Source organism: Dipteris shenzhenensis, chromosome 7, assembly GCF_047967505.1.
Source record: "Dipteris shenzhenensis isolate YYH24624 ecotype China chromosome 7, Dip_SZ_1.0, whole genome shotgun sequence".
Classification (NCBI taxonomy): domain Eukaryota; kingdom Viridiplantae; phylum Streptophyta; class Polypodiopsida; order Gleicheniales; family Dipteridaceae; genus Dipteris; species Dipteris shenzhenensis.
In genome coordinates, this window is record NC_141602.1 from 25,303,074 (window position 1) to 25,324,583 (window position 21,510).

Genomic DNA, 21,510 nt, shown 5'->3' on the forward strand with positions numbered 1-21,510 from the left:
GTCAGTGATAGTAGCAAAGTGGCATTTTGAGTCCGGTTGATCCATTGACTGAAGTTTTCGGACTGTTGTCAAAAGTGTGCAGGTGCCTATTTTCAGAAGCAGATATCAAAAAATCCTTAAGGAATTTGGATCTACACTAAACTGGAAGTTTGTAGAGCCATGCACTGGCTACATTTTTGCTTTTGACAATATTTATATCCAAGCTAAGGTGTGAAAGATATTGACAGTCCAAAACAATAAAAAGTTGCAAGAATCTGTTTTTTTGTAACTATGGCAAATGCAAGTGGGTTTGATAATATCATTTAGATTGTTGGTGAGAAATTAGATTACCATAATTATTCCATTTGGAAATTTAGAATGGAGAACTTTTTGATTGGAAAAGGCTATTGGGATTTGGTTACAGGTGATGAGAAAGAGCCTAATTTGCTAGAAAGAAATGCTATTGCAGAACAAGTTAAGAATCATAAAGCTTGGTTGGAAAGAGCACATAGGGTACTTCACTGGTTTTCAATATCTATTTTAGATGCCATGGTTATGCAAATTCTGAACTGCAAGTCTCCCAAGAATGCATGGGATATCTTGACAAGATATTATGGCACAACTACAAGTGCCAGGAAAATTCAGCTGAAGCAAAAGTTCAACAATATGTCAAGGTGGGGTAGAACAATACATGAGTACGTGATTGAAATCAAAACCATAGCTGATCAATGAGCTTCTATTGATGCTTTTGTGGATGATGATGAAGGTTGCAATCACTTTGAATGGACTTGGTCCTGAATATAAGTCTTTTGACACTTCTATTTCTGTGAGACAGAATATGCCAGATTTCAATGAGCTGGTTGCTCTTTTGATCCATGAGGAAGTGAAGCTTGGGCTGAATAGTGATGCAATGTTCTACTTTGATTAGAGAGGCCATGGTGGATGACACAGAGGTTCATTTTGTGGTAGAGGTGATGGCATGCATGTCCCTAAAACCCCTAGTCAGTCACCTCAGAGAGGAGGTGGAGCTTTTAGAGGTAGGGGGAGAGGTGCTTCTCATGGTAGAGGTACTTGGCAGCAATCACAACAAATAGTGCATAATCCCAATAGTGATAAGACATGTCATTACTGTGGCAAGGTTGGCCATATTGCCAGAGACTGTTTCAAGAAGCAACCAAATCAAAGAGGAAAGGCAAATCAGCATGGTCATTTTGCCTCTTCTAGTCATGCGCATGAGACATCCTCAGATCAGCTATTTGCTATGATGCATGTGCAAGATCATAAGCCTACTGATGGTGGCTTGGATGATATATGGTATATTGATTCAGGAGCATCTAATCACATGACACCACATGGAGAGTGGTTTGATGAGATGACTCCTGGTGTGCATGGTTATGTTTGGCAAGCTCTCGGTTATTGTTCCTGTTGTGTGAGCAGGTGAATAAGGTGAGTCACACTGACTCAACCATAGTTAGTTCTTATCTACTATGTATGGGTGTTGACCTTAGTAGTGTTCAATTGTATTGTGTGAGGTGAATATGAGCTGATTGTGGAAGAGACTGTTGGTCCCTCCTGGTTGCTTCCTATATCTCTCTTCTTGTTTTTCTTAATAGTGGGGGGGGTGTAGATAGTTCAAGGATGCAAGTTAAATAATGGGGAAAGTAGGATGAGGTGGCAAGATTCCTTGTGCTAACCCTCCACTTGTCCTCCTAGATGTTTGAACGTATTATAAAATTGGAAAGAGACCAAGGGAGTATCTTAGACTTGGGATATGGGGTTGATTTATGTGGAAAAATGAGGCAAAGGGTTATCGCACACAATTGAGAGTGCGTACCCACCTAGCCCACATGGGAGATTCCTCCACACACACCATGCATGTGGGAGGATGCATTTATTCAGAGAGATCTCCTCTCTTGGCTATAAAAGGAGGGGGCTATTCCTTGATGTGACACACTCATTCTTGTAAAGCCACCTAGCTAGTACTTTGATTCCCCCCCCATCCATCCTTTCAAATAAAGCATGACTCTCTTCCCTTGATGTCTCCATCTCTACATTCCACCTCCCATCATGTACATGCTCCTATTCCCCCGTTCCCTTCCCGCTTGTGACATAGTCCCCCTCTTCATTCCCACCCCTCTTAATCCCTTTTCCCCTACCCATGTTAATGCTTCTCCCCTCACGTTCCCTTTTCCTCTATGGCCCTCGAGCATCGCCATGCCTAGCATCAAGCCTCATGCCTTGATTTCTTTTCTAGTTAATAGAATTGGTGTGGTTGTTGGGATTCAAAGTCTCCATGGTTAGTGGCATAAAATCCGTCGACATCTGTTACTTCTACGACTGTGTGCGGTTTTGTAGCATCTTCTGTGTGTAGTTCTCTGCTTCTGCGCCTCCAATCTACATGTCTTCTACTTGCGATTCCCCGTCTCTGCGACTGCAAAACTCCTATGTCTCTGTGCCTCCAATCCGCATGCCTTCTACTCGTGGTTCCTATGCATCCGCATGTCTTTTGGTCGTGATTGGCACATTCATGCATCCCCTGGTCATGGCTGGTGCATCCGTGCATCTTCTGGGTTCCTGCACGTGCATTCGCACATCTTTTGGTCGCGCGCATCTTCTGGGTTCCTGGGCATCCATGCATCTTCTTGTCACAACTAGCGCATCCCTTGGTTATAGCGGCTAGCGCATCCGCACGTATTCTGGGTTTCTGCACATGCATTCATGCATGTTTTGGTCATGTGCATCTTCTAAGTTCCTGCCCATGCATCTGCGCATCTTCTGGGTTCCTGCACATCCCATCTGTGCGTCTGCAAAACTGTAACATACCTGCCTCTCTATCCTCTTCTCCTTCTCTTTCTCTTCTCTTCTCCTCTCCTTTTATTAAGGAGTGGGAATTGAACCCAAGACCTCCCCATTCACAAAAGGAAGACTTACCAATGGGCCAACAAATAGGAAGTGATCAAAATGTAATGATATTGCTTATATGTTGAAATCTCATGAACTGTAACTCTCTAACCGTGAGGAGTTTCCTCTTGTTGTAAAAAGCAAAAGTACTTCACTTCATGTGCTCTATTCATATCGCATACTAGGTTACAGATTCTGAACTTTTTCGAGCACGCATGCCACACGAGGAGGGTGGATATTTATGTCACTTCTCGACGAGTTCAAGGATTTGGAGCTTGGTCCTCCGCTCATTACGGCTACCAATTGGCAAGATCTCTTTCTTGATCTTCATGTCGATCTTCAACAATTGATTGTACAATGCATTGCTCGAGGAGACGACAGGTGGGATGATACACCATGGATGGTTCAAGGTGAAGAACTAGTGATACACTGGGAGGGCTTTGATTCCAATTCTTCTCATTGTGCGGTGATCGAGCTACTTGCTGCATCGGAGGTAATTAAAAGGGTGACATTCTTCCAAGGGTGGGATGATCCACAAGCTTGGGGGGAGATTTGGCGCATCTGCTTATTAATTCCTATGGATAAGCTCATCTTGAATGATTTCTTCTCGACCTCACTACAAAGGTTTCTAGGGCTCAGCTATGGTTGGTAATGTTTCGATCAAGGAATCCCTTTCTACCTAACCCACCCTTTGAGCCACATTTTGAGCTTCAAGTTGTAATTCTTTTTGGCCGAAAGATAAACTATCAACAAAGGATTGTAAGTTTATTTGGTGCTGAATGTCTTGCTCAAGGATTAAATTCTCCCCACCCTCTCCTTCTACCTATCTTGGACTACCAAGAAACCTGGGATGTCCGGATTTTAGTCTTGGTATAATGACATCTTGGATCCTTCAATTTGACGAAGCATACAAACCTTCAACTAAGGTTGCGGGTGTGGGTGTGAAGCTCACTTCACTAGGGGGTAAGGTGTATTGTTATAGCAAGTGTACACCTGGAAGTACTTGCAACCGAGCTGAGTACTCGGCACTCATTTTTGGGCTACAAAAGGTGCAAGAACATCATCAAGCAACTTGAGGTGCAAGGAGATTCTCAACTCATGTGTGAACAAGTTAGTGGAAGGTGCGGAGCAAAGGCTTGGTTCCATGACATCAACAAGCATTGGAACTTTGCAAACAATTTGAAGAGGTAAAAATTCAGCATATCCCTCGAGCTCAAAATTAGTTGCTGATCTCTTGGCATGTGAAGCTTGTGCTTCAATCACACATGAAATGAGTGGAAGCACTGCCCCAACAAAGTTGCAAGCCACAAATGAGGGTGATCATTTGTAAGGAATGCAAAGCTTGTGGTCATCATGAAACTAAATGTTGTGCATATTTGATACGAGTTTACTGACTTTGGAACATCATCAGAAAGGTCCTTAAGGACATTGCTCAAAAGAAGGATGCTAAACTGCACACCCCTTGAAATAGCATGGCGACTACAAGAACTGGAAGAAGCTGAAGGTGATGTGCAAGCTCTCCAATTGTATGTCATGGCATTCTTGTTTGCCTTGATGAACAACCTCATGCAACACTGTGTCTCTAACCCTTACCTATAAAGATGGATGCAATATCATGCCTTGACCAATAAGGATGGTCCTTTTAAGATTGTCTATGAGCTATTCTATGCTGAAGATTCTTCCCGTATAGTGTTTCACAATACACCAATCACACCCTACCCTGCCTATGTGTGCTTTGTGGATGTATCTTCACCTGATTTTCAGTTCAAGCTACCTCTTTCCATTATTTGCCAATAGATAAGCCTCATTTTGCCTCTCTCTTTTCCATTTTCCAAGCATGGCTAACATTCCTATGTTCTATGGTTGGGTTGAAGAAAATCCAAATGAGTATCTTGTGGCCTTCAAGCACCGTTGTGTTTCTCTCAACTTTCTTACTGAAGATAGATGGTTGTTGGTTCTTCCCACATTTCTAGAGGGTTTGGCTCAAGTGTGGTATGAAAAGCAGGCCGAGGATGTTCGCCAAAGTTAGCCAAGGTTGATAGCAGCTATGATCGAGTATTTTGGCAAAGAAGAGGAGCCAGAGAATGTGTACCTACAGGTGGCAAACCTAAAGTAGTCAAAAGGTGAGACGGCACGTCAATATGTAGATTGAGCGGTTGTGCTCCTGACCGTTTAATTGCCACGTAGGAGGATGTCGGATTTTGAGCTAGAATGACACAGCATGTGCTGGGCTACCTTGTAGCAAGAGCAAGTGACGAATTCTGCCTCAAGCTTAAATGGGAGAATCCAGAGACCATGGTGCTAGCACAAGAGATTGCTCAAAAGTTTGATAAAGTTCAGTCTATGACCCCACTTCAAAGAAGATGGTTGTCCCTCCATGACCCCCTTAATTCTTGCAACAACAACAACCTGGGGGGTCCACCAACTCAGGGGCATACCCCCACCCCCCATCAGGGATGTATCCACTGCCTCCACCTGAAATGTATGGTCCTCCCTTAGATGCTTACCCTCAGCAAGGTGTTTATCCTCACCCTTCGCCTGGAAGATTTCCCCAGCCTTGCCCATGAGCCCCCCTCCTTCCTACTCCCCCAGCCCCTCCTGCTAAAGAACCCGGAGTTAATGACCTAGCCAAGGCCCTGAATGTGATCTTCGGCTTGAGATGGTGGGCATCAGAAATCAAGCCAATCTCCCTCCAAGAGAATGTGCCAATGTTGTATTCTATGAGTGCCACCAGAAGGGTCATTATTGCACCGAATGTCTCAATATTCCAAGGGTGAATCTTCTAGGTGAATCAGGCATCGAGGATTCTAACATAGAGGTCCTTGACCTCGGGAAGAGAAGTCGTACCACCTCAAACCCTTCTTCAAACTGTGACCAAGCCACCCCAGGAAGAAGGTGTCCTTCTCAGAGCCCTCAGATGCTGAGATGGCAAACCGACCAATGGAGAAGACTAAAAGATCTCGCAGGAGTAAGTGGTCACCCTCGAATTTCCCTATCGGCTCAAGGCAAGAAGACTATTCGGTTGTTCAGGATCTTGCTCACCGGTCTTTGAGCATCACGCTTCCTCAACTAATAGCATTAAGCCCTAAGGTGAGACGTGAGTTACAATAAGGGCTCTCAACAAGGAGGAGCAAGAAAAAGGGAAAGGTATGAGAGATTTCTTCTATCTTTAAAGAAGTTGATTGACACCCGCATACAGTAGATGTCATCATAGATAATTGCCATATCAAAAGTGTGTTTGTTGATGGGGGAGCTGCATATAATATCATGGTGCCCCGTATCATGAAGAAGTTGAATTTGAAATGCACAAGGCGTTCCTCCACCCGAATCAAGGTAGCAGATGGTCGACGACTCGCCACCCTGGGAGTCATTGAGGATTTGCCCATCACTGTCAATGGGTTGACCACCACCGTCAATTTCTATGTAGTGGACATTGAAGATACAGGCAGGAGTTACCCAGCCATACTCTAGAGACCATGGTTGAGAAAGAGTAATGCAGTCAGCTATTGGAAGACATGACACATGTCTTTTGGTGCTTCAAAGGAGAAGATCCCGGTGCAACCAGGTGCCACTAAACCAGAAAAAGAAGAGGAACAAGACAATGATACTCTCTCATCCTTGGTGTATGAGTCAATGGAAGATTCAGACGAGGGGGAGGAGTTCTCAAAGGAAGAAGTTTACATGATGGAGGTGTCTCCAACCCTGCCACCTGCAGAAAAGGTAACAGCTTGTCCTCAACAGCTTGAATCTATGCTTTCCCTAGACCTCACTCCGAGTGAGAAAGATGAGTTCCTAGAAATGTTCAAAGGTTTCCCTAACCTGTTCGCAACTAGCTACCACCACCTTCGCCATGTGACGGCCATAGAACACAAGATAGAGCTGAAGCCTGATGCTAAGCTAGTGGCTTAGAAGTATCGAAGATTAGGGCCCCTACAGACCGACGCTTTGCGCTCAGAGTTGCAAAAGCTTGTAGAATCTGGGTTTATTGTTCCAGTTCACAATATTGAATGGGTTTCACCAGTGGTAGTCACCTCAAAGAAAAACAACAAGTGGCAGGTCTGCATCGATTATAAGAAACTCAATGCAGCCACCAAGAGGGACCATCATTATCTGCCCTTTCAAGACCTCATTCTTGATAAGGTAAGTGGTCATGAGATGTATACTTTTTCTGATGATTACTCCGAGTTTTATCAAATCAAAATTGCCGAAGAGGATGTGCTTAAAACCACATTTGCCACACCTTGGGGGACGTTTGCATTCAAAGTAATGCCATTTGGCCTCACCAATGCTCCTATACCTTTCAAAGATTTATACAGATGGTGTTTGCTCCTTATTTGGGGGTTTTCTTGGAGGTGTTTTTAGATGATTTTTGTATATTCTCAGCACGTAAGGAGCATGTCATGAAGGTTAGGTTGGCCTTCCAAAGGGTCAATGATGCGAATGGTAGTCTCAACCCTGATAAATGCACCATTGGAGCCACTCAAGGGAGGTTACTGGGACATATTGTCTCATCCGAGGGCGTCAAGCCTAACCCCGATAAGGTAGAAGCTATCCTCAAGCTCTCCCCGCCAACAACCAAACGTCAAGTACGCTCCTTTGTCAATCTACCAGGATACTATTGCCGCTTCATTGATCAATATGCTGCCTTGATGCGACCCATGACTACGCTATTAAAAGATGGCGTTGATTTCTCTTGGGATGAGGATTGTGATCATGGGTTTGCTCAAATCAAGAGTGCTCTGGCTTCAAAACCCATTCTATGCAATCCTCATTGGTCAAAGATATATCAATCCTAGGTTTAGTGAGAGCACACTCTGGCGGGTATTCTTCTCCAGAAAGGGGAGGATCGGTACACGTACCCGTTCGATTTGTTTCTCGACAATTGCTCAAAACTGAACGATGCTACTCTGAGGTTGACAAGCATGCCTTGTCTTTGGTGTTTTGTATTGAGAAATTTAAGCATTATCTGGCTGGGAAGTCCTTAATTATAATCTCTAGCAATGGTCTTGCAAAGCAGATTCTTCAATCACCAAATCCCATGGGCCGGTTGGCCAAATGTTGGCAGTTCTACAAGAATATGATTTTTCTTTCAAAATTGTAAAAGGGGGTTGTTCCAACTTGAAGAATGCTTTGATTGATTTATAGGAGTGCCTCGATGTAACCCTTATAGTGGCCATAGAAGTTGGGGATCCATGGTATGGTGGTATCTACAGGTTTCTTACCACTTTCTCCTTTCCTCCAGAAAGTACTAGCTTTGAGAGAAAGAAGATCCGTAGAGATAGTAGGCGCTACACTCTCTTTGATGGGGTGTTGTACCGTCAAGGCATGGATGGGGTACTAAGACAGGCCATTGATGCAGATGAAGTACCTATGGTATTGAAGCATTATCATGATGGATTTTATGGAGGCCACTATGCCAGTGACTATACAGTTAATAATATTTTACATGCTAGGTACTATTGGCCGATCTTGTTCAAGGATGTCACTATGTATTGCAAAACTTGTGAACCATGCCAATTATTTGGTAGGAAGGATTTGCATCCCAGGCAACATCACCCAGTGATGTCCATCCATCTGTTTCAGAAGTGGGGAATAGATTTTGTAGGGCCCCTGCCCATGACTGCCTGCAAAAAGAAGTATCTTTTGGTAGCCACTCAGTATGTCACTAAGTGGGCTGAAGCTATCACCCTCCCCACTGTAAATGGTAAGGCAGTTTCAAATTTCATATTTGAATGTATCTGCACAAGGTTTGGGACACCCATGGAAATAGTATCTGACCATGGGAGTCCATTTTTAAATGAAGCAGTGGAGTTGCTCATGGATCACATGGGTATTGATCATCGCACTTCTAGCATCTATTATCCAGCATCCATGGGACAAACGGAGCAAACCAATGGCCTTCTTTGTAAATCCATGGGAAAAATGGCCATAGGGTACAAGAGCCAGTGGGATTATAAGGTCACTGAAGCCGTGTGGGCTTACAACATCACCCATAAAACATGTATAGGTCACACTCCTTTTGAGTTGGTGTATGGTACTAAGGTAGTTTTACCACTAGAGATAGAGATTCCGGCCTTGAGATTAGCACAAGAACAGAGGATGATAGAAGATGAACATGTAGAGGCCAAGTTGGTACAACTTGAGAAGTTAGATGAAACCCGACACCTTGCACTACATCAAACAAAGATCCAAAAGAATCGACAAAAGGCTCGCTTGGATGCTAAGATTCGCAAGGGATGGGAAAGAAACTTTGCTGAGGGGGATGTTGTGCTATGCTTTGACAACAGATTAGACCACCAAAGGGATAAAAAGTTCCTTCCACTGTGGACCGGTCCATACAATGTCATCAAGGAACGTAGCAATGGGTCTGGACAAGTTCAGGAGCTGCATGAGCCATATGGCAAAAAGGTGATCAACAAGCATTATCTCAAGCCCTTCTTTGTGCATGATGGTCCCAGGCATGGAAATGCTATGCATTCCCTGCCTGGGGGGGGGGAACTGTTACGGATAAATTTGGCCAAGGTAAAAGGCATAAATATGTGTGTGTGCTTGTATGTGTGGCAATAGTATAATAAAATATGGTGTGCATAGGGCCCAGGGTTGAGGTGGCAGGGCATGACCATGTGCCACCCTTCCACATAAGAGGACCCATAAGGTGTGTTGTACATAATCCACGGTAGTAATATTATAAAATGTTAAGGTGGCATGGTTCCTCCATGTGCCACCCCTCCACCTAGGTGGTCCCATGCTTGCATTTAGTAAGACATGGCCCAAGGACCATGGGAGAAGTAATATAAAACAGGTGGAGATGGATATTATATTGGATTATTCCCTCCATGTAGGATAGGCCCATGTGGGGGGGGTGTAGATAGTCCAAGAATGCAAGTTAAATAATGGGGAAAGTAGGATTAGACTTGGGGATATGGGGATTGATTTATGTGGAAAAATGAGGCAAAGGGTTGTCGCACACAATTGAGAATGCGTACCCACCTAGCCCACATGGGAGATTCCTCCACACACACCATGCATGTGGGAGGATGCATTTATTGAGAGAGACCCCCTCTCTTGGCTATAAAAGGAGGGGGCTATTCCTTGATGTGACACGCTCATTCTTGTAAAGCCACCAAGCTAGTACTTTGATTCCCCCCCCTCCTTCCTTTCAAATAAAGCATGACTCTCTTCCCTTGATGTTTCCATCTCTACATTCCACCTCCCATCATGTACATGCTCCTCTTCCCCCTCTCCCTTCCCCCTTGTGCCATAGTCCCCCTCTTCATTCCCACCCCTCTTAATCCCTTTTCCCCACCCATGTTAATGCTTCTCCCCTCACATTCCCTTTTCCTCTATGGCCCTCGAGCATCGCCATGCCTAGCATCAAGCCTCATGCCTTGATTTCTTTTCTAGTTAATACCACCTAACAGAAAGGTTATTAGCACCAAGTGGGTTTGGAAGGTAAAGAACAAGCCGATGGGACTTTGGAAAAGTACAAAGCCAGATTGGTTGCACAAGGATTTTCGCACATTGAAGGGTTTGATTTTCAAGAATCTTTTGCTCCGATTGCCAGAATGACCACTTTTCGCACAGTACTATTGGTGGCTGCTCATAAAAGGTGGCCAGTTTATCAAATGGATGTTAAATCAGCAATCTTGATGGTGACCTCAAGGAGGAGGTGTACGTGGCTCAGCCACCTGGGTTTGAGGCCCCCCATTCTGAGAACAAGATATGTAAGCTAAAGAAGGCTCTATACAGGTTGAAATAGGCCCCAAGAGCATGGTACCAATGGATAGACAAATTCTTTCATAAATTAAACTTCAAAAGATGTGCCTCAGATGCTAACTTGTATGTGTGCAGGAAACGTGGAAAATCTACTATTATTGTTCTATATGTGGATGATCTCCTTATTACAGGTGACTATGAAGACATGATCTAGTAGAGAAGAAAGGCATTGAGCACAGAGTTTGAGATGACAGACTTAGGCTTGATGCACTACTATTTTGGGATTGAAGTCTGGCAAGAACCAGGCAAGATCTTCATCTCTCAGTAGAAATATGCAAGGGAGATCTTGAAGGCATTTGGTATGTTCGAGTGCAAGGAGATAGCTACACCTATGGAGGTAAATGCGATCCTGTCTATGGAGGATGCCTCACCACCGAGAGGTGCACGAAATTGGTTGGCAGTCTCATCTATCTGTGCAACACTAGACCAGACATCAGTTTTGCTATTGACATTTTGAGTAGGTTCTCCAATAAGCCCTGGGAGAATCATTGGAATGCAAGGATGTGGGTGCTCAGGTATGTGGAGGGCACTCTTGATTATGGCATCACTTATGGTACGAGCACTTCTTTGGCTAGTCATTGTGAATCAAATTGGGCTGAAGATGTTGATTCCAGGAAGTCAGTTTCTGGATATTGTTTCTCTTTAGGTTCAGGTATCCTCTCTTGGATAAGTAAGAAACAACCAATAGTGGCATTGTCTTCTACCGAGGCTAAGTACAAGGTAGCATGTTTTGCCGCTTGTGAAGCACTGTGGCTGAGGAGGATCTTATGGCACATGGGAGTGCAAGAGGATGAGGCAACTGTGCTGAGGTGCGACAATCAAAGTTGCATGGCCATTGCTAAAAATTCAGTGTTTCATGTGTGCACAAAACATATAGAGATTCAGTATCACTATGTGCATGATTTGATCGAGGATGGGATAGTGGAATCAGTCTACTGTCCAACAGAGCAAAATGGAGCAGATATCTTCACCAAGGCACTCGAGAAGAATCAGCTTCAGAGTCATCTTCAGAGACTTGGCATTGGGTTGAGAAGGTAGTTCACCTACGGATGGACATTGAGGGGGGGTGTTAGATATGCTCAATGCCCCACCCTCCTACTAACCACCAGTGAGTGGTTCAAGGTGCTCAAGTTGTAAGGCCTCCATATGAGGAGAAGCCATGTGTGAGCCCGGGACACTAGATGGATCCTGACTTGCATGTCAGATGAGGTCTATCAATGAGACCATTGATGGTAGAAAGGTGATTGTGTGGGAGCCCCTTATTCTTGCTAGGGCTTCAGGGGCAAGAGTTCCCGAGGCGACAGTATAGGGAATATTTCCTAAATATTCCATGGACGACTAGTCACTTCCACCGACTAGGTTGACTGGTCGGCTTCACCGACTAGGTTGACTGGTCGGTTCCACCGACTACGTTGATCCGAATACCGCCCTCATAGCTATAAAGAGGCAACCTCCCCAGTCCATTTCTCCCCAGTCCATTGTACCAAATCAGATCTTCCAGCAGAGATCTTCCAGCTAATAGCTCTTCACCTAGTATCGGTCTAGATCACCATCTAAGCTCCACTGTGGGAGCGCACGGGTGGATGGAGCCATCAATTGTACTACATCGATATTGAAGGAAAATTTTGTTCATCTCCAGTTTGTTGTGTACTCTCTATTCTTTGTTCAGTTTCTGTTCCACTGCGCCGTGTAATTTAACAATCTCACCATTCTAATGCGAATATCCTAATCTCACTTCCCCTTGCTACTACCACCCTCTTAACCTTTACTTAGATCTAATCAAATCTCTTATTCCTTCATTGCCTCTTTTCTCATGCATCATGCAACTTCCACCTCACCCAATAATCTTAAACTTTACATCCCCTCATTCTTTGCATTAGGAATCACATGTAGGATTCGCATGACTTTTGCTCATTGCATGTAGGATCCATGAGAGTGATTTCTAATCGAGTATCCCTAAAGCCATTTTGACGGCTTTTTGAGAGTTTATTTGTATGAGCTTCACAGTGAGCACTTTTTGTTCACTAGGCTTAGTATTTCTCTCTCTAGAATTAGATTTTACAAGTATACCCAAATATTTTCAAGAGAGAGTTTTGACTACTTGTCCTATCAAATTTTTCTAATATGCTCTCAAGCACATGTAATTACAATCAAAGCTTTGCTGCTATCCACACACATAGTTTATCAATTTACTGAGTTGAGAGTGAGACAATTGACATAGGGTTAATATCCCCCCAAATCGATTTCATTACCCACCCTCGGATTATGGCTTATTGTATTCATGAAGTTGGAAAGCCATGCACTTAACCCAGGCAATGTCGAACAAGGGGAATGCCTATTGATCTGGGGCTATGTGGGTGACCTTTGCACAAAGCCTTCACGCCATAGATTTTTTGGTCACTTTGGTAACTCTCTGATATTTTCTTCTCATGATACATGTAGAGAGTGAAACTTGCATGCAGTTCCTACATGTCGAGAGAGAAAGTCATATGTTTCGTGCATCCAAGTCCTACTTTTGATTCCTACATACAATTCCAACATGTGACTCCTACATATGGCTCCTGCATGAAATAGTATATGAGATGTGGTCCTACAATTCCTACATGCAGAGAGAGATCATCTCAAAACTTGTATAATACCTCATAATTGAACGAACACCACACTTTTAAGGCATAGTGTTCAGCTCAACTTTGGCATTCTTGTGCAATTGTTTCCAAGTATCCATGGTCCCTTACACTATTCACTATTCAATAACATGTCCTACCCTTGTCTCCCACTCCCTCCTTCTCCAACCTTCAAAGTCCTTCTATCCCCTCTCGCCCTTCCTTCTTCCTCCTCTCTCCCCCAATCCCTATGCTCATACCCATCCCTTCTCTCCCACTCTTGCTAGTCCTTTGAACCCTTATGCCTATGAATTAGTTTCTCATCTCTTATCCTTCAACATCTATGAGAGACCAATTCTCCACCATTTACTCTACTCTAAATCCCAGAGCCTCCTCCTTCAACATCTATGAGAGAGACCAATTCTCCACCATTTACTCTACTCTACATCCCAGAGTCTCCTCCTTCCCTTAATTGTCCTTCTAAACTTGAGCTTCTTTCTAAACCTTGGAACCTCCTTCTGAACCCTGAAACTTTTTCTAAACTGTGAACTCCTTCTAACCCTTAAATTCCCGATGGAGGTGAAAACCTTCATTTCCCCATCCATGCTTATGAATGATTCTTTCATACAAGTGTGAACAACCTTTACTTGACACATTTGAGCCTACATCTCTTATTAGACAATGACCCAACGTCCTAAGCTACAAATATAATACAATGACAAAACCGATTATATCTATAGGTGAGCAAAATCCTTGGAAACTTTCAAATGACATATAGAAGTGCAACAAAGTGGATAACGTTCCTAGAGTTGATTCTTGGAGTTTTCTTCCATCATAATTTGAGATGAACCCACACACTAGGGTTTGTGTGCAATAAGGGCCCTAGAAAAACATCAATTTATGTGCTTAGAATGGCAACTAAAATTACAATGTTTGTATGCATTAGGGCTGCACTCTAGAGATACTTTCATACAATACGCATTCAAGGGATAATATTTAAACCCCTACTTACATTCCCTAGGTCATACATTCTTTTCCCTTTGTGAAAATTTGAATTTGCGAACTAAAAGCTCCTTTGTATATATATCTTTTTGAATTTATGACTTTAAAAATCCCCTTATGTTGATCGCATACATATAGTTACATATTGTTAGGTGTGCCCCTTGAGTTTATATGGGGCCAAAAGTGTTCTACCTTCTACCTCTTGACTAAAAGAGCTAGTCATGGTCATTGGCAATAAGACTCTACTAGAGATCCTATTCCTAGGACCCACACTTTCAAGAAATTCCAAGGTTTTCAAGTCTTCCACGATTGGCTCAATATTTGGAGGTGGAACCTTTGGAAAGTCTAGAATCCTTTTCTTTCTCAAAGATGCTAGCTTCCTCTTTTGCTCATTCTCTATCTAGCATCATGCAATGTCGTATACTTATTTTCTATGCTAGAACATAAATATTGTATGTCGTATATGTGGGGTTAAAGGTCACTGTGCCTTAACCCCAGTTATGTACAATACTCAAACACATATATAAATGAATGAAAAAGAAGATTAGGGTGGTTCTGCACCCACCAAAACTTGTGTGGCTCTCTCTCTCTCTCTCTCTCCTTCTTTAATTCTTGCTTCCGTTGAGAGCACTCTCAACTGGTATCAGAGCTCGGGTGATCTAGCTGAGCGTGCGTGAATGCTTGGAAGCTCAGCAGCTCTGTGGGAGGAAGGAGAAGCTTTGTGGGAAGCTTTGTGGGCGACTTTACTTGCATCCAAGTGTGCGACCTTGGAGGAACCTTTGGAAAAGTCACTTTGGCTTTACGAAGTGGTTTTGAGAGCCTGTTAAGAGCTTTCAAAGAAAAAGTCTTTTTTGAGCTTTTCCCTGTTCCGTTCGATGACAGAGACTCCATATTGACTTGTAGAGGCAACTATTGCTTGCTTTTGGTGTCCACATTACTTCAGGAGCCTGGAAACACCTTTATTCTTGAATCCGGGATCATTGGATTTCTGACTCACTGTGTCAGTTCCTGCGTTTTTTGCCCGGGTGTTGGAACTCAAGTTTGGAGCAACCATTTGCAGATCTGTCAGTTCCGGTGGACTCAGGAGGTCCTAAAACTTCTATGTTGCTCATCATTCGCACTCCGGTGGAGTTTATAGATAGCTCTGTTTCCAAAAACGTTTTTCAGTCCGTTAGAGGATATGGAGCTTATGCAAATGGATGTCAAGACAGCTTTCTTGCATGGGGATTTGCATGAGAAAATTTACATGGTGCAGCCGGAAGGCTTTGAAGAAAAGGGCAAAGAGCATTTAGTTTTTGCAAGCTGAAAAAGAGTCTCTATGGTCTTAAGCAAGCACCTAGAGAATGGTATCAGAAGTTTGATGCTTTCATTCGGTCCCAGGGTTTTAGAAGGAGTGAAATTGATCACTGCCTCTACACTAAAAGGGCTAAGGATAGTAGCCTGATAATCCTGGCACTATATGTGGATGATATGCTATTGGCTAGCAAGAATACTTATGAGCTAGATGCATTAAAGGCCAAGTTGCATGAGGCCTTTGATATGAAGGATTTGGGATTTGCAAGTCATATTCTTGGTATCGCATCACGCGTGATCGGAGTAGGAAACTCCTTTGGCTTTCACAAAAAGAGTATGTTACAAAAGTATTACAGCTTTTCAATATGGAGGGGGGGAAGGCAGTGAGTACTCCATTGCCTCCATATGTGAAACTGAGTCATACAGATAGTCCCAAATCAGATGAGGAGAGGGCCATGATGGCCAAGGTTCCTTATGCATCAGCAGTTGGGAGTCTTATGTATGCTATGATAGCTACTAGACCAGACATTGCATTTGCAGTGGGAGTTGTTAGCCGATATATGGCTAATCCAGGAAAGAGGCATTGGGAGGCAGTTAAGTGCATCATGAGGTACATGAAGGGTACTAAGGAGATGTGCATTTGCTTTGGTAAAGGAGACATGCGTGTACTTGGGTACACAGATTCAGACTATGCAGGGCATGTGGATAGTAGGAGATCCACTTCTGGTTATGTGTTCACCTTTGCAGGTGGTGCAGTGTCGTGGATGTCTCGCGCACAGAAGTGCATTGCTTTGTCTACCACAGAGGCTGAGTATGTTGCAGCCACAGAGGGTTGCAAGGAGGCTATATGGCTTGATCGGCTAGTGGGAAATTTGGGGATTCATACAGGTGTACCGACATTGCATAGTGATTCCATGAGTGCTATTCAGCTAGCACGGAATCCGGTCTTTCATGCAAAGACCAAACACATTGAGGTCAGGTACCATTTCATCAGGGAGGTACTTGAGGACAAGCGCATAGAGCTTGTCAAGGTTCATACAGATGATAACCCTGCAGATATGCTGACGAAGAGTCTACCTAGTCAGGGGTTTGAGTATTGTCGTGTATTGATGGGCATTGGATAGTATGCTCACTGGTTGTTCTCCCTTAAAGGCACATTGTCCTTTAAGTGGGAGGTTGTGGGGTTAAAGGTCACTGTGCCTTAACCCCAGTTATGTACAATACTCAAACACATATATAAATGAATGAAAAACGAAGATTAGGGTGGTTCTGCACTAACCAAAACTTGTGTGGCTCTCTCTCTCTCTCTCTCTCTCCTTCTTCCATTCTTGCTTCCGTTGAGAGCACTCTCAGTATACTTATTCTCTATGTCGTATATTTATTCTCTATGCTAGAACATAAATATTCTATGTCGTACACTTATTCTCTATGCTAGAACATAAATATTCACCTAAATATGGCAAGAATGATCATGAGAGTCTGAAACTGATCTAAACCTTCATTAGGCTAAACCTTCTGACTCTAGCCTTCTTCTTCCCTATTCTCCTTTTTTTGGGATTGAGTAGACATTACACATTAGCTAGCTTTTATTTGAAAAGTAGATCCTTCATCCTCATTAATTGGCATGACAATATAAAGACCAGTGAAGGATTTGTGGTGGCTCATATACCATGTAGCTAAGCATGAATGAAAATATAGACTACCCATGAAGGACAACCTTCAATGCTAAGCCGTGTTAAAGTATATGACAACATAATGACTACTTTTTGTATTTGGATCTTAGAAAATGATACTCATGATTGAGGTAGATGGGTAGCTTTCAAAAAACCAAATATCTTGAAAATATGCTACAAGCTAGGAGAAACTTAGGGATGAATATTTGCCACTTTGGCTACTTAACAAGTCCCTTTGAGAAGTATGGGCCAATTTTATATGATTTAAAACCCAAAATTAATATATCACCTAGTTTAAGATTTTCCCAAAGAGGCCAAAAAGATTTGTAACCCTCCCCTACCTACAAAATAAAAGTGACCTCTAAAATTTTAATCCAACTACTCATGAGTGGGTAAAAACATGGTTAGGTGGCCCCCTATTTATGCTATTTAGTACAACACATACCATAACACATAGCACAACTTTTCTAGCATTTAAGCTATCAACCTTTTTTAATAGTTAGTGTATTCTCATGAAGCTACAATATTGTGAGAGTCATAAAAAACATTTTAATCAATTTTTAAGGCTTGAAATTAAAGGTGCTATGCTACGAAAAAGCAATACATGTATGGGATATTGATTTCGGGGCACTCACCCATGCTTATACCCAAGTAGCAAGTGCAATACAAGAAAGATTGAAATGACGAGGGTGAAAAAATAAGAGGAATAGAACTACTCGGATTCCTTGGATACACGTAGTAAATATATAGAGCTTCAATGGCATCAATTATGAGTGAACATGTGATGCATCGAAAGTGTTGGATGTGCATAGAAAGTAAGCATCCAAAGCTTCAATGTCACCAATTATGAGTGAATATAATGCATAGAAAGTAGTGGACGTGCATCTCAAGCATTTTACTTAAGTTCCTTGAATGCTCGTAGTGGTAAGCATATGGAGCCTTAATGACATTAGGTATGATTGAATTTGATGCACAAAAAAGTATTGGATATGCAAAGAAAGTAAGCAGATGGAGCCTCAATGTCATCAATTATGAGTGAATATGATGCATAGAGAATATTGAATGCACATCGAGACATATGCAATGCTACAAGATGAATAGCAAAGTATATATATAGAGATGAAGAATAGAGTATGTATGTGGGGATATCATTGTCTTAAAATGCACCCCCTCATGCATTCATTGTTCATGGAAAGGAAATATCATACTTAGACCCCACTCACCCTCCTTTGATAATACGTACTACCCTTCTACCTCACACCCCCATGTATTACCCTCTCCCCCCTACTCCTACCTAGCCCCTAGAGTATAAAACACCCCCTCATGCATGCTTTGTTCATGGAAAAGAAATACCCTACTTTATGGAGCCCTCACACCCGAGTCACATTCCTTGTTCGATATGTACTACCCCCTAATTCCCCTTACTCCCACCTAACTTCTAGGGTAAATGCATATAATAACCTCCCCTAACCAAAATCCCCTACTCACTATTGCACTCATCCTTTAAAAATTTGAAATTTCCTTAATGTGAATATGTATGCATGTTAACATTTTTAGGCAGTCTGTTCACTCACCCATATTCGACTCCCAACATAGTGGGTAAAGGCTTAGACCCTTGAGCAAACAACAGGAGAACAAGTTGTGTGCTCACATCCCTTCCCTTTTGCATATCCTTTTGGAAGTGGATCTAGGATGTGCATTTCTGCCTAAAATTACATTGTGTGTGAAAGGGGATTGTGTGAGTGCACCCTAAAGGGACTTGCTAGTTGGTATTTTTGAATATAACAAGAAGGAAGTAGAGCCGACATAGAGCCATGATGTTGAAATATAAGTAAGGATGAGTGCTTGTGAGCACCCTCACCTCATGAGCACTTCCATTTGTAAAGATGTATGAAAACACTACGTGTCATTATAGCCCCACGTATCCAAGGCACTTGAGCGGTGGAGGTGTAGCCTCGTTAGTGTACTTGTCATTAGTTGGGCCTTAAGTCTTTATATTGGGAATGGAGCCTTGTTGTTAGTTAAGACTTGAGTCTGTGGTGGATTGAAGGACACGGGTTTCTCTTTGTTAGTACTGGTACAACAGAAAGGTAATTTCCATATGAATTGTGGAGAGAAGGAGGACACTCCGTTTCCCTTTGCTAGTACTAGGAGGAGGGAAAGGTCATTTCCACATGAATTGTGGAGTGGAGGAGGACACGGTTTCCGTTGATAGAACTCGTACGAGGGAAAGGTCATTTGCTCATGAATGGCCCTTTGAGGTGTAAGTGTGAGTATATACATTTGAGCTCTATTGGTAGGTGTGGTAGGCTATCTATTTAAGGAAAGGTCATTTTCCACGTGAATTGCCCTTTGAGGTGTTATCCTAGATATACAATTGAGCTTTATAAGTATCTTTGATAGCCTATGATGTATCCATTTAGTTTGCAGCTTGCCTCTTGTATCTACTCTTCCTGACCATCAGCATGGCTGCGCCTCAAGCTACTCCTCATGCCCTCTTCCTTCCCTGGCTAGCTCAAGGCCACCTCAACCCCCTCACACAAATCGCCCGTAACCTCGCCTCCCTTGACCATAATCGTCTTCTCGTCACCATTGTTCACTCTGCCCGTGCCCACTTCTACATGACTCGTAACATTCGTGCACATGAGTCGACCAATGCCATCCGAACTGAGATCATCTCGGACGGCTTCCCTGCCGATGGCTCCCACGACATCATACTCTCTCCCACGGAAACTCTCGTGGCAGTACGAAAGATGAGAGAAGGCTTTGAAGAGCTCATAGCCAAGATCAATTCGGAGGGGCAGCTGCCTTCTGTGACGTGCATTGTCTGTGATAATCATTTCATTTGGGCGCAAGATGTGGCAAATCAGTTTGGGCTTCCTCGATTGGAGTTCACCCCTGTGAACGCAACAGCTTACTGGTTGTGTCGGTGGATTCCTCTTCTCATTTCTGAGCGGCTCGACGGACGTTAGCGTTCCTCTCATTGCCATTATCATTTTGCACATTGCTGCTAGTTACCTGTTTATGCAATAAAGGCAAGGATGGCAGGGTTAGTTAATTCTCTCAATTAATTGTTTTCGGGGATACATGCAGATGACCAGACCGCAATGCTCAATCGTGTACCGGGATTTCCTTCGATGCATTTGTCGGATATTATTCCCACAGGCGCAGCGGATCCTCATTTCCAATTCATTGGTCAGATATTCCAACGAGGAGGGGAAGCGAAAATGTTGCTTCTCAACACCACCTACGAGCTTGAAAGCAGTGCAGTGGACGCTCTCCGGGAAGAGGGAGTCCCACTGTATCCGATTGGTCCGTTGCTTCAACCACCAGGCCTTCAAAATAGTTTTCACCAAGAGGACAACAAATGCTTGCAATGGCTTGATACCCAGAAGGCTTGCTCCGTTATATACGTGGCGTTTGGAAGCAACTGGTTCTGGACAGCGAAGGAAATCAGAGCTCTGGCAGAAGGTCTCGAGGCGAGCGAGCAACCGTTCATGTGGGTCCTTCGATCAGATCTGCTGAAAGGAAGCAACAGCATGGACGAGTTACCACAGGGTTTCCTGGATCGAGTGAAGGAGCGGAGCTACTTTGCTAGTTGGGTTCCTCAGCTATCTGTTTTGCAGCATCCATCTGTAGGAGGTTTCTTGAGCCACTGCGGTTGGAATTCGTTCTTGGAGGCCATGTGGGCGGGAGTCCCCATGATCGGTTGGCCAAAGATAGCAGATCAGTTCATCAATCACAGATTGGTCACCGAAAAATGGAACGTGTGCATCAGCATTGAAGCCCAAGAAGGAGGATACGGGGATCCAGTGGCTATAGAGAAGGCAGTGAGGGCCTTAATGCAAGGAGAAGAAGGTAAAGCGGCCAAGACAAAAACTATGGAACTAAGAGAGTGTATTACAAAAGCTCTCTCTCATGGGGGGAGCTCAAAAACAAACATGGACACGCTTTTGGAAGCAATCCAAAGATCTCCCTAAAACAAACATGGACACGCTTTTGGAAGCAAACACTTCGCTCATCATAAGAAATAACGAGTAATTGACCTATCTACTACGAGCTAGAGACCCGCTCCGCTGGGTTTCAAAGTGGGATCTTCACTGGGTTTTAAAGTGGGATCTTAAAATGTCTTTGATTTCAAGAAATTGAATTTCAAGTTTCAAGACCCCCTCTAACATGGGCTAATCACTTGGCTTTATGCTTAGTCTACTCAACTATTCAGCTAGATGAGCGGCCTTCTATTGTTGATCGAGGGGCAAAGAATTCACACATAAAATTCCCCA

The 21,510-nt window shown here is 43.3% G+C and overlaps 1 protein-coding gene across 1 annotated transcript; it reads left to right on the forward strand.

Annotated features, from left to right (window-relative positions):
- Positions 1-19,692: 19,692 nt before the first annotated feature.
- LOC147900142 (UDP-glycosyltransferase 85A1-like) lies at positions 19,693-21,207 on the forward strand. Its single transcript, XM_087376588.1, has 2 exons — positions 19,693-20,194; positions 20,321-21,207. The coding sequence occupies exons 1-2, from the start codon at positions 19,693-19,695 to the stop codon at positions 21,205-21,207; spliced, it is 1,389 nt and encodes a 462-aa protein (XP_087232714.1).
- The last annotated feature ends 303 nt before the right edge of the window (positions 21,208-21,510 follow it).

Coding starts and splice junctions, on each gene's coding strand:
- LOC147900142 (XM_087376588.1), top strand. CDS start 19,693: ATGGCTGCGCCTCAAGCTACTCCTCATGCCCTCTTCCTTCCCTGGCTA. Junction 20,195..20,320: donor TTCTGAGCGGCTCGACGGAC/GTTAGCGTTCCT, acceptor GGATACATGCAG/ATGACCAGACCGCAATGCTC.